The 13,931-nt window shown below is 48.7% G+C and overlaps 1 protein-coding gene across 3 annotated transcripts in view; it reads left to right on the top strand.

The window, feature by feature from the left end:
• Positions 1-13,931, top strand: part of SUFU (SUFU negative regulator of hedgehog signaling) — a 104,380-nt gene that overhangs the window by 2,822 nt on the left and 87,627 nt on the right. Inside the window, exons 1-2 of one of the 3 annotated variants that reach the window (XM_084749083.1) lie at positions 218-569; positions 4,466-4,600. In XM_084749083.1, the coding sequence (XP_084605209.1) occupies positions 388-569; positions 4,466-4,600 (317 nt within the window). In that variant the 5' untranslated portion in view covers positions 218-387. Of the gene's footprint in view, positions 1-217; positions 570-4,465; positions 4,601-13,931 lie in introns of those variants that run through there. The other 2 variants (XM_084749084.1, XM_084749085.1) reach the window with 2 other exon arrangements.

Genomic DNA, 13,931 nt, shown 5'->3' with positions numbered 1-13,931 from the left:
CCGTCTCTGTGTAAAACTGGGTTCCTCCTAACGCTAGGGGGGGCCAAGATCCTTATGACTCTCCCAACATAGGGGCAGGTGGGCGGGGTCTATTGCCTAGTCACGCCTTCCCCTGTTGTGACTGGCAATGACACTAGCCAATGGGTGGCAGTCAAGGGCAGGCCGACGCCCCGCCCCCTAGAGCTCCCCGCGGTCCCGCAGCATCCTCCAGCCGACTCGATAGAGGCTCGGGCTTAGGCGGACGGAGCTCCGTGCGCAGGCGCGGAGTTAGACCTCGCCGTTGCCCCCATCGCCTGGGGGAGTCCCATCCACAGTGGGTCCGCTGGCCCATCGGGGCTCTTTCCCTCCTCTACCCTCCCGGTTTCCCCGCGCGCCCTACGCACCCCGATGGCGGAGCTGCGGCCTAGCGTCGCCCCCGGCCCCGCCGCGCCCCCGGCCCCTGGCCCTAATGCTCCTCCGGCCTTTGCCTCACTCTTTCCCCCGGGACTGCACGCCATCTACGGAGAGTGCCGCCGCCTTTACCCTGACCAGCCGAACCCGCTCCAGGTTACCGCTATCGTCAAGTACTGGTAAGCTCTGGGCCTCCGGAGGACGAGGGACCGGCCGGGAAAGCTTTGAGCACTAGGGACGAAGTAATTTTCAGAAGAGGGAGGAAGAAAACGGTTGAAGAACTTGGGAAGCAGGAGTTTCCTGATGCTGTGGAAGGAGTTAAGACAGAAGTTGGGACTGGGGACAAAGGGTTAACGGATCCCGTGAGTAGCGAAGGGTTAACTGGGATTAGAAGAACTGAGAACTGGGGGTGTATACAGAAACGGAGGGGGTACGTGTGAGAGGCAACTGTAAACGTGGAGAAAGGAGGGGGCGCCTGTAGTCATTAGTGGGCTTGGGGAAACCAGGGGGCGGCTGGTGTGGAGTGAAGGAGGTGAGGCGGGGCCTGGCGAGCGTTTGGGGACCAGGACGCCCCTGTGGGTTAGGAGGGAGCAAGATGCGGGCATTGTGCCTTTGATGAGTGACGACTAGAAAAGACGGCCTTCTTTGGAGGGGGGGGGGGGCTTCCCGAGTGCAGGAGCGTCTGTCATTCAGTGCGAAGCTGTTGCTCTTGAGGTTTGACAGAGCAGCTCTTCCAGATAAACTTTTTGCTTACTCTGCGCAGTTCTCTTGCTCTCTGCAGAGCTTGCTTCTGGCTTTGCAGCTGCTTTTGCTTTAGGACGTTCGTTAAGAGCAGGCTTCGGGAGAGCTAGTGGTTGAAGGGGATCGAAGTTTGACACTTACGGTGGGGACCTGAGTGGGCAGGAGGAAGGAAGTGCAGCCTGAAGAAGCGCTTCCTGTCATGGCTTCAGGATTTCAGTTTATAGTTGCCCAGTAAAGGATCAATTTCCAAATGGGCTGTCCTTGGAGTAGAAATGGCTCTTTCTGGTTGCCCATTCCTATTTGCAACCCGTTCTTCAGGCAGCCTTCAGACAAAACAGGTGTAATAGGACAAGTCCTCATGGTGTTTCTGGACCTAAAATAGACGAAAAGGTGGCCATATTGGGGTAGGCACTCGCTGTATTAGATGACCCTTTCAGTGGATCCCGGAAGGCCCCCGGGGCAACCTATTGTAAAAGGTGGACCTGAGGGGAGAAGTGGATGTTTTTGCTGGTTACACCCCCTCTAAAGCTGAGTCTTTTTCCTATGTGACATACTCTCACTGGCTCGGAAATGGCAGTTAGGCTCTACAGAGATGAAGCTAACTCCACGTGTCAGTGGAGGACGATTAGGACGATGGACCATGCAAGAAAACTGACAGCCGGGAGGTCCTGGAGACCAGCCCCTGTCCTGGTAGCCAGGAGGTATGGCAGCGGCAGTGCGTCTGTGGAGGGCAACCTGTTTCCAGGCTGAAGAGAGTTTTGAAGGGCACTTCTGAGTGGGGAACAGCTCTTGCTAACTCACCCATTTTAATTGCATCTCTATATTTAACTATGTTGTGGTGAGCTTATCCTGACACGAGAGAGATGAGGCTGGCCTTGCCATGCTGTTTGCCCTGATCTTGTGTAAGTGTGAGGGGAAGTCCCTGCGCAGAATAGGGCAACTGGCTACCCACATGACCATCAAGACAGAATTATTCATTAAAGGTATGGCAGCTTTGTCTTGAGGCTGCTCCTCCAGGGACAGACCAGATAGCAAGTGAGAAGGTGTGCAGAGCACTTTGTGAAATAAGGAACACCGCCTAGATGCAGGAATTTGAGAAGGAATGGTTCAGGGACTTCTAAGACTCAGAGCGATTCTCAGAATAGAGATGCTGAAGTTTATACCTACCCCCTTCTCTTTAGGATCTTACCAGCCCCTTCAGTTCTCACAGCGAGATGTGCTGTGATGCTTGGGTCTGGCTATGGGATTTCTTTGGGGGTTGAAGGCTGCCTTTTAAACTAGTGGTCCCTGGCCAGCAGGAGTATTCCAGCTAATAGTTGGGATTGGGAGGCAAAGCCTGGTGCCCTGGGTCCACTCCAGTCCTGCAGCTGCCCTATAGGAAGAAGTCAGGCATTCAGGGAATTAAGGTAAGGGATGCTCTGGACCCTTGGAGCGGTCTTTTCCTAAGTGTTAAATGTGATTTTTTTCCCATAGTCACGGAGTGTGAATGGTAGAACAGAACTCTCTGAGCTTGTGATGAGGTTGACATTCCCTGACTATTTTATTTATTTATTTTTATATATATGAATGCTCTATCTACATGTACACCTGCAGGCCAGAAGAGGGTATTAGAGGGTAAAGATGGTTGTAAGCCACCATGTGGTTGCTGGGAATTGAACTCAGGACCTCTGGAAGAGCAGACAGTGCTCTTAACCGCTGAGCCATCTCTCCAGCCCCTCCCTGACTTCTTAAAGCCTTTTTTTGATGTGATTTCTCTTGGGAGATGGCCTGTCAGAAGGAGCTGCGGCGTGTTGGCAGGTGGAACAGGGGCAGTAAACACAGTGTCACTGCTTGTTGCTGCATGGACCTAGACTGCAACAAGGCCTATTGGGGACTTGCCGCAGGAATTTGGAGAGAATATGGAATCTGTCTTTTTTGGGGTTCTGCAGCCTTAAGAGGCTCTACCCTTCCCCAGAATGTTTTAAATCCAGATGGTCATGGGTTTAGTCAGATCTGGTGAAATCACATTTAAAGACACACATCGATATTTGTCCCTTCACCTAACTCACTCAGGTGAGCGTTTGGGGACCAGGACGCCCCTGTGGGTTACTACTACTTGTAGTGACTTTTCTTTCTTATGACTTCTATAAATAACTTAGCTTCCCACCACCACCACCACCACCACCACCACACACACCAAGAGAATAAGGATTTCTACAAAGGCTAATAACATCCTGGCAAAGAGGATGAAACCAGACTTACTGGTTTTAAAATAGGGTTTGAATTGCAAGGTCCTGGCACACTTGCTGGGATCTCCTGCGCCTTGTCTTTCATTTGGTCATTAGCTTTCCCTCAGTAGTTCAGCCCACTTGCAAAGTGCACTCCTGTCCGTGTTCCAGGGCCAGGCAAAGGCAAACTCCACTTATGGTCTGAGGAGTGCTGCATGTGAGGCAGCTACGTGTGGATGGAGTTCATGGGCTCGGTGCATACTTTCTTCCGCTGACGGCTCCCGCCTCACTTCACAATTCCTACTGTGTTTCCCTGTCCATCCTGAGGGAAAGCAGGTTTTAGTTGTTGTTTTGTTTTGCTTTGCTTAAGCATTAATTGCTAATGAGGTAATGACTGAATCTCTTTCCCAACTGCTTTTCTGTTGGATTTATGGAGAACTAAGTGTGATCCTTAGTAGCTACACACTATGCCATGTCCCATCTTCTCCTTTGAGACAGGAGCCTCCTAGGATACTGTTTGGGATGCAGGTGCTCACAGGGCCCAGCCTGGCTCCTGCTGCAGTGAGAGTAAGTTTTGATCTGTGGAGTACAGGCCAGGATCTGTGCAGACTGGAGGCTTTGTGTGTATTCAAAAGAAACAATAATAGAAGGCACAATACAGTCTTTCAGGAACTCAATGTCTAAGAGACAGGTGCAGAATGGAACATGCACGTCCGGGAGTGATGTGCACTGGGCATGCTCTGGAGAGTCATTCAGCAGAAGCCATTTGAGTGACCGGTGCATCTCTTACCTTGGAGCCTGGTATTTTGACAGTTACATAGAAAGCTCTGTTTAGAGTCAGCAGCTTGAAACAGATGTAAAATGGACAACCACCAAGTGTGTTTCGTTTCTAAAAGAGGCCTTCGTGTTGGAGAGAAGAGAAAGGAACTCTTGAACGTGCAAAAGGACGCAGCCTCAGCTGGGTTCTTTTTCCCCCTCAGCTCATCTCTGACGAGATTCTTGCCCCGCTTTAGTTATCTTTGCTTTAGGCTCCTCTAGGATACGGCTTTTGGGTTTGTAGAGCGAAGCGTCTTGATAGTCTCTGGTCTCCAGGGTTAAATGGACACCTTGTGCTTTGTCTTTTGCAGGTTGGGCGGACCAGATCCCTTGGATTATGTTAGCATGTACAGGAATATTGGGAGTCCTTCTGACAACATTCCTGAGCACTGGCACTACATCAGCTTTGGCCTGAGCGATCTCTATGGGGACAGCAGAGTCCATGAGTGAGTGTATGCCACCTGTCTCTCCTTAACCCTAAGCCTGTTTCTGAGGTTTTATTGAATATGTGTGATAATGTTGGTTCTACGACAGTAACACTTTTTAGCGTCACCTCTCTGGTTCTGCCTTCTGCCTGTGCTGGCTATCCTGGAACTTGCTATGTAGACTAAGCTGGTCTTGAACTTGTGGTGGAGAGGTGGCTTGAGGAATTGCTTAGGCTGGTCTTGAATTCTCCATCTTCCCACCTTAGCCTCTTAAGTGACAGGGGTTGCAGATGTATGCCACCAAACTTGCATTCATCTGTGCTTCGATTGTCCCCTTCACATGTTTAGCCCTGATCTGCTTCTATTCTCTGCCCTGTGCCTCTTAAAGTCTTACCCCTCTCTGGGCTAGAGGGATGGCCCAGCCCTGGATCAAGTGCTTAAGAACACTGGCTGCTCTTCCAAAGGGTCCAGGTTCAATTCCTAACACTCACGGGGCAGCTTACAGCTGGTGCACAGACATGCATGCAGCCAAGACACCAATATACATAAAAGAGAATAATTAAAATTTTTTCTTATTCTCCTCCCAGATTTTTCTTTATAATCACTTATTATATGTTTTAATTCCAAAACATGTTTTGATACCAAGCGAAATATAATTAACAGTATTTAATCAGCCGGGCATGGTGGTGCATGCCTTTAATCCCAGCACTCAGGAGGCAGAGGCCGGCTGATCTCTGTGAGTTCGAGGCCTGCCTGGCCTACGAAGCAAGTCTAGGACAGCCAGGGATGTTACGCAGAGAAACGCTGTCTGGAAAAACACCTTTAATCCCAGCACTCAGGCGGATCGATGTGAGTTCGGGTCCAGCCTGGTCTACAAAGGGAGTCCAGGTCAGTCAAGGCTAACACAGAGAAACCCTGTCTCAGAAAAACAAAAACAACAAAACAGTATTTAATCCTCCAAAATTACAATTAGAATAATTATAAAAGCTAACAATGCTGGGCGTGGTGGCGCACGCCTTTAATCCCAGCACTCAGGAGGCAGAGTCAGGCAAATCACTGTCCATGAGTTCGAGGCCAGCCTGGTCTACAAAGTGAGTCCAGGACAGCTAATACTACATAGAGAGACTTTGTTTCGAAAAACCAAAAAACAAACAAACAAACAAACAAACAAAAAAAAAAAAACCCAAAACACAAAAACCGTTAAAAAAAAACAGATTATGTACCAGGTACTCTCCTAGTCATTTTATCCCTGTGTGTCACTAATAAATTTAATTTTTGGCCTAACACTGTATAACTAGTAGATGATATTTGTCCCACCTAGTAATAAGGAAATAGAAACAAAGGGCTTCTATAAATTAATATCATTTCTCAGCAGTGTGAGGGGCACCACTGACTGATGGATTGAATGGGCGGTTGATTCAGAGCCTGGATTTAGATGTAGACAGTCTGGCTCCCCAGGTCAGACTGTTAAGATCAAACCCGGTCCTCAGGCATAGAAGGCAAGTGCTGTATCATGGGGTACACCTTCATTCTAATAGTCTATAGTCTTGGGGGTTTTTTGAGACCAGTTCTTTGTACGCAGCCTGACATGTCTGGAGCTCACTATGTGAAAGTATTTATTAGCACAGCGACATGGAAGATAAGAAGAACTCCAGCAAGCGGGAAAAGGTTATGGTCACTTTGACTGATGTATCAGTCTCCCTCATTCAGTCTCTGCAGAGTCAGGACCAGAGGAGCCTTGCTACTTGCTACTTTGTTTTGTTTTTTTGAGACAAGGTTTCATTGTGTAGGCGTGGCTGTTCTGTAACCAGGCTGGCCTTGAACTCAGAAGTCCACCTGGCATTATAGGCATGTGCCGCCACCACCACCACCGTCGTTGGGGGTGGGGTGGGTGTTGGGGGGGTGGGGGGGCTGGGGGGGGCGGAGCTGTACTATCTTTTCAACTTTCCTAGGCTCAGTGCCCACCACGATGGTGTAAGAGGCCTCCCTTGTTACCAGGTTTTCTTGCTGCTGTCTCACAGATGAAGAACCTGAGTTGCTTAAGCCTCACATCTAGGTTATAAAATAACTGGAGTTTGAATTAGCCTGAGTCCAGAGTTTGAACTCTTAAATCACTGCACTATACCATCCTGACTTGTTGCCTAGGCCCAGGCTAGCTTTCTCTGTCTCTTGCTAGGCCCAGAGGCCAGGCCTCTTCTCTTCCCTAGCACAAGGCAGGTCGTGTCTCTTTGCTTTCACAACCTTCCAAATGGATCAGCAGGAACTTTGGGAATAGACTTAATCTTGCCTGAGCAGGGACCTTGCTGTACAGTATTTGCAGTAGAGATAGAATGATTAAAAAAGAAAAAGAAAAAAGAAAACAACAACAACAACAACAACAAAAAACCAAGGCAGTAAAGGGACTCAGTTGTATATTTTTTCTTTTGATTCTGGGAGACAGGATCTCACTCTGTAGCTCAGGCTGGCCTCAAACTCACTGTAGTGAAACCTGATTTATATTCCCTAGAGCTGGAGTTACAGGTGGTTGTGAGCTACCTGGTGTGGGGGGTAGGAACCTAACTCTGTTTCTCTGGAGGAGCAGGAAGTATTCCCCCCCCACCCCACCCCGCGCGTGCCTCTCGTTTTTTGTTTTTAGAGACGGGGTTTCTCTGTGTAGCCTTGGCTGTTCTGGACTCACTTTGTAGACCAGGCTGGCCTCAAACTCAGAGAGCTCTGCTTGCCTTTGCCTCCCGAGTGCTGGGATTAAAGGCATGCGCCACCACCTCCCGGCCCAGGAAGTATTCTTAACAATGTTCAGAGCCAGTGAGCCGGTTTAGTAGCTAAAGGCACTGGCTCCAAGCCTGGTGATGACCTGAGTTTCCTCCCTGGAGCCCATGCAAAGGGAAGAAGAGAACCAGCCCCACTGTTGTTCTCTGACCTCCACACTCTTGACCTGTACACACGCGCCTATCCATCCTCAGCTGAGACGAGGATACTGTGTGATGAAACACCACGACCAAAACCACATGGGGAAGAAAGGCTTTGTTTGGCTTACATATCCTAAATCATAATCTCTTCAGGGAAGCCAAAGCTCCTGCTCAAAACTCAAAACCAGGCAGGAACCCTGAGGCAGGAGCTGGTGCGGAGGCCGTGGAGGAGTGCTTGCTCCTTATGACCTGCTCAGCCTGCTTTCTTATAGCACCCAGGCCCACCAGACCATGGTAGTACTACTCACAAAGTGCTGGGCCTCCCAGTTTAATTAATAACTAATTAAGAAAATGCCCCACATGTAGTGGTGCACACCTTTAATCCCAGCACTCAGGAGGCAAGCCTGGTCTACCTAGCCAGAGCTATGTAGAGAGACCTTCTCTCAAAAAAAAAAAAAAAGACTTCTTTAATATTTGTGTGTGTGTGTGTGTGTGTGTGTACATGTGGAGGCTAGAAGAGGGAGCTGAGTCTCCTAGAGCTGGCATTACAAGCATTTGTGCATCTGATGTGGGTGGTGGGAACTGAACCGTGCTTTTCTGAGACAGTCGCAAGCACTCGTAAGCACTGAGCCATCTCTCCACACTCCCGCCCCACCGTGAGGAATTCTTATTCCCTCTTAAGTATAGACAGTGAAATCCAGCGACATTTGCCATGGAGGTGGTAAAATAGAACCCTGATCTGTTCATCACCACAGTGTTGTCCTGTTTTCTTATGTGTCCCTAGCGTGTTTCCTCCTAGCAGCAGCTTTTTTTCTTCACAGCTTGTTGAGGATAGAGACAGGTACTTCCTTTTGCTCAGGGACAAGAGGAGGAGCCCTGCTTGGTGGTCATGAGGTGATGAACAAGCAATTGATATGGCCAAGTTTTTCCTGCCTCACATTCACTAGAGGCGACAGGATGAGAACAATTTGTTTGCACCAAACCTGCTTGCCATACAAGCATGAGGAGCTGAGTTTGGCTCCGTACGACTCACCAAAAAAAAAAAAAAAAAAAAAAAAAAGCCAGGCACGGTGGTGCACACCTATAATCTTAGCACTAGACAAGTGGAGACAAGACGGCTGGTGCTCACAAGCTGTTTAGTCTTACTGAATGGGGAGCTCCAGGCTCAGTGAGAGGCCCTGTCTCAAAAAATAAGGTGGGGAGCTGCTGAGGAAGACAGCTAACTACATGGGCACACCTACACCTACACGCAGAACACACGCGCACGCATGCGCGCATGCACGCATTGATACTTGGATGCTGAGAATTGTACTCAGCCCTCTGCTCCATGCTGGTACACACACTACCACTGAGTTCTACATTAAGAATCTAAAAACATAAAAATTATGTCATGGAATCTCATGGTGGGTTTTTTAATTTGTTTGCTTGTTTTTTATTTTCCCGAGACAGGGTTTCTCTGTGTAGCCCTGGCTGTCCTGGAACTCTGTCTGTAGACCAGGCCAGCCTTGAACTCACGGAGATCCACCTTCTTCTCCCTTCTTGAGTGGTGGGTTAAAAGCGTGCACCACCACTACCAGGTACCCTAGTGTTTCTTGAACTTAGTTTCCATTGATTAGCTTTCCCCATTCTGCTTTGCTGCCCTGTGGTGCCCGGGTGACCACGGGTCCACTCCCATTGCTGCGAGTGTATCGAAAGGGACTGTTGTTTCCCTTGGTTTTGTCCATAACTTTATTTATTTATTGGTTTTTTGAGACAGGGGTTCTCTGTGTAGCCCTGGCTGTTCCGGACTCACTTTGTAGACCAGGCTGGCCTCAAACTCACAGAGATTCACCTACCTCTGCCTCCCGAGCGCTGGGGTTAAAGGCGTGCGCCACCAAACCCGGCTTTTTGTAAGTTTTATTTACTTATTATTATGTATATACTGGTCTACATGTACACTTGCAGGCCAGAAGAGGGCATCAGATCTCATTATAGATGGTTGTGAGCTACCATGTGGTTGCTGGGAATTGAACTCAGGACCTCTGGAAGAGCAGTTAGTGCTCTTAACCTCTGAGCCATCTCTCCAGCCCCTTAACTTTTTATTTTTATTTTATATATATGTCTGTGCACCACTGGTTTCTCTATTACCTTGGAAGCCGGAAGAGGTTATTAGATGTCCTGGAACTGCAGTTACAGATGTTTGAAGCCACCATGTGGGTGCTGGGACTCGAACCTGCATCCTCTGGAAGAGCAGCTAGTGTCTTAACTGGCTGCAGCATCTCTCTAGCCCTTGGCTTGGTGTTTTGAAATAGTCTTGTCTCATGTACTCCATATTTGCTTCATAGTCCGTGTATTCCTGAGGATGACCTTGAACTTGTGGTTCTCCTTCGTCTCACCCAGCTGCTGGGGTTATGGCAGTGTGCTACCACAGCCAGGCTTATGTGGTGCTGGGGCTGGAACACCGGGCTTTGTGCGTGCTAGGCAGATGCTGCCAAATGAGCTACACCCCTCACCCAAATGGTTTTGAAGAGGCTGTTTCTCAAGTTGAAAGATGACAGATTCTAGCTTGGAGCAGGAGGGTTTTCTAGAAAGTGAGAGGCCACCCACAAATGCCTTCAGTAGAAGACACCGCCCTTTCTCAGTCCAGACTTGAGAGGTGTCAGACATCTGAGCCTCAGCTGCCATGCCTATAGCTCTGGCCTTCTCCTTTGTGGCCAGGCAGGCATGGATAGAGTGGGCTGTGTGCTGCTCCTGGGACCTCCTCCTCACCCTCGTGGGACAGGAAGTTCCTGAGGCCACAGGCAGGCCCTCAAGGCTGCCCAGTTGGAGTGTGTGCTCTCCTGGTGCCGTTCTGGGGTAGTCGTGTGCTAGAGTTACTGCTTCCTAAGACTGTCTTCATGTGGAATTGACCCAAATGACCCGGGAGAGCTAGGCTGAGCCCCACAAATACTGACTGGTTGACAGGCGTGCCGTGTCCAGGTGGGTTTGGGTTGATCTGTGGGCACCCTTAGGCTCCTTGACTGAGGCTGTGGAACCTTCTTTTTCCTTTCTTGTTCTTCCTCGCTTGAGCCCATACCACAGGAGTTATTTATTGAAATTCTGAGCATTAAAAAAAAAAAAAAAAGAAATTCTGAACATAGATTAACTTGTCCACCTGTTATTTAGTGTGGACTCAATCCCTGCAGTTGAGAACGGTTAACTTTCCTTTCTCAGAGCTTGCCTTGCAGGAGCTCCGTAACAGACACCTCTGTCTGCTGGGGTCTCCAGTAGGAACCCTGCCTTTGCTTTGGGTGCATGGTTTTTTTTTGTTTGTTTGTTTGTTTGTTTTGATTTTTGGTTTTTGTTTTTGGTTTGTTTTTGTTTTTCAAGACAAGGTTTCTCTGTATAGCTTTGGCTGTCCTCAAACTTGCAGCAATCCACCTGCCTCTGCCTCCCGTGTGCTGGGATTAAAGGCGTGCACCACCATGCCTGGCTTGGGTGCATGTCTTAGCCTTGCCTCCCAGTGGGTCTGAGCCTCCCTCCCTCCTTCACAAGATGGTGGTCCCCAGGATAGCCCAGCTGAGTTCAGCAGGCTGGAGGAAGGAAGTGCTTTGCAGGCCACACTGAAGCCTAGTCCTTTGCTTTTGTCTTAAGACGTGTTTGGTTTCAGGGTGACTGTGAAATTCAGACAGTCTCTGCTAAGGCTAGGAATTCAGACTGCATGGGAACAGTAGGAGGCCCTTTGTCCTACGCTGAAAAGAACTAGATCTTTTTTTTTTTTTTTTTTTAATTACATTACCAGGTGGTGATGGCAGCTGTGGCAGTGGTATACACCTTTAATCATGGCACTCAGGAGGCAGAGGCAGGTGGATCTCTGTGAGTTCAAGGCCAGCCTGGTCTACAAAGTGAGTTCAAGGACAGCCAGGGGTATTACACAGAGAAACCCTGTCTCTGAAAAACCAAACAAACAAAAAATAGTATAAATTCCATTTATCCATCTGGGCGTGGCACAGGCACTGTGTGTGTTAGAAGACAACTTGTCTGAGTTCTTGCCCCTCCTCCCCCCCCCCCCATGTGGGGCTCCAGGACCCAACTCAGGAGGTCAAGCTTGATAGTAAGCACCTTTTCTCGCTGAGCTGTCTTAGCAGCTCTGTCGGGATCTTTTTTTATAGTTGCTGAGGTGCTGGATCTCAGGGCCTTATGCATACTGGGCAGGTTCCCTAGACCTCCAGCCCCCTAGACCTCTGAGGTTTTCAGTGTTGAGAATTTTCTTCCTCCTGCCCACCAGAAAAGCAGTGTGAGGTTATGAGTGTGAATGCGTGTGTGTGGCAAAGTGTGGGAGTGTGTGCTACACTTGCCTGTCTGCTTGTGGAGGCACAAGTGATTCTCTTCCTCGGTCACTTTTCCACTTAATTATTTTGTTTGTTTGTTGTTTGAGACAGGATCTTTCACTGCTTAGTTAGGGTCACCATTGCTGTGTTGAAACGCCCTGAGCAGAAGCATCTTGGGAAGGGAAGGATATAGTTGGCTCGTATTCTCTTATCACAGTTCATCATTAAAGGAAGTCAGGGCCAGGAACTCAAGCAGCTCAGGAGCCTGGAGGCAGGAGCTGATGCAGAAGCCACGAGGAGTGCTGCTTCCTGGCTGGCCCTGTACAGCTTGCTCATCAGTTTTCTGACATGCCCTAGACCACCACCAGCTCAGGGGTGGTTGCCCCCACAACGAGCAGAACCCTCCAACATCAGTCACTTTACAAACTAAAAAGATGCCCCTCAGGCCTGCCTTTCCTCAGATCTTAGGGATGCATTTTCTCAATTGAGGCTTCCGCCTCTCAGATGACTATAGCTTGGGCCAAGTTGACATAAAAACTACCCAGGCCACTCATCGAATCTGGAGCTCGCAATTTCAGCTACACTGGATATCTATCTATCTATCTATCTATCTATCTATCTATCTATTTTTTTAATTAATTAATTTATTTTTTCTGAGAGGATTTCAAGATGGCCTTGGCAGCTCTATACCTGAGGAGGATCTAGAATGCCTAATCCTCCTGCCTCCACCTTTCAGGTGCCAGAATTATAGGCATTCCTTGAACCATGCCTGGTTTATGGGCTGCTGGGGATCAAGCCCAGGGCTTCATGCATGCTAGGCTAGCGCTTTACCAACTGAGTTCCATCTTCAGCCTCCACACCACGTTTGTACAATGCTTGGATGGAGCCCAGGCCTTTGTGCATAGTAGACAAGCATCTTACCAACCGTATTCACTCCCAGGCTGCCGTTAGTGTAGTGAGCACCTGCCTTCCTACTTCCTGTGTGGTCTGGGTTTGACAGCACCTTCCTTGTCTAGCATTCTTATTCTGAAATGCTGTGCGCTACCCTAGTTGACTCCATGTTACAAAGTAACATGTGGCTCCAGTTGGAGTGCAGGAGCAGAGACAGGAGCTCTGCATCTCAGATGTGTAGACACCAGCTGCTGCCCAGCATCTCTTGGGAGGCTCAGGCTGATAAGCAACTTACTTCTAAAAGTAGAAAAGATACCATCTAAGTAAGTAAATGCATGAATAAATAAAAGTATGCACCCAAATTCAGAGGTATCGTGAACTAACGGTGTGACCGTGACTGAGCAGAGTTAACCAGAATGTGCCTGCTGCTGGGGAAAGTGTTGAAGCAGCTCAGCAGAGAAGAAAGTCTTGCTGGGTCATAGCCAGGGAATACAGTTGGACAATGGTGACAGCTGGGCAGTGGCTACAGGATCTTATGTCATCTCTTAAGTCTAAGGGCTCTATAACCTTATTGTGTATTTTCAGAAAATTACCAGGGAGTCTTCAGCTCTAATGCACAGTAGTGAATGATTCGTTACTGGCTTGGTTGGCAAACTGACAAGATCATACTTCTTGGGTGGTCAGGAATATGTCCAGTATTCTACAAGCCCACAGCATGTTTTGGCCAGGATTTTTGGGGTGTCTGGCCATTCTTTCTGAGGCTTCCTGTGGCTATGAGGTACACTTTGCGAGCTTGCTAAGGTGTCTGCATAGCTAATCTGAGATGAGTTACGCAGATGTGGTGGCACTGGGCATAGTAGCACATGCTGAGGCAGGAGGATGTGTAAGTTGTAGATTATGTGCTTAGCAGACTCAGGGCTAGCCTGGGTAACTTGGACTCTTACTTGGTCAGAAAGAGTTGAGATAGGGGCTCACGATGTAGCCCAGGCTACCCTGGAGCTCATAGCAATCCTCTTCTCTCCTTTAGAATCTTACAGATATAAGCATCACATCCAGCAAGATTTCAACTTTAAAGCAAAAATAAAATAAAGTAAATTAAATAAAACAAAACAAAATGGACCAGAGAGATGGCACATTGTTTAGGAGGATTTGCTGTTCTTTAAAGGCCTGCCTGGGATCAGTTCCCATCGGCTTATCACAGCCATCTGTAACTCCAGGTCCAGGGGACCCAACACTGTTCTCTGTCCTCTGCAGGTGCTAAACATG

This window comes from Acomys minous, assembly GCF_964271855.1.
Source record: "Acomys minous genome assembly, chromosome: 2".
In the NCBI taxonomy this organism is placed as follows: Eukaryota; Metazoa; Chordata; class Mammalia; order Rodentia; family Muridae; genus Acomys; species Acomys minous.
This window is presented reverse-complemented; position numbering and strand designations above follow the sequence as displayed.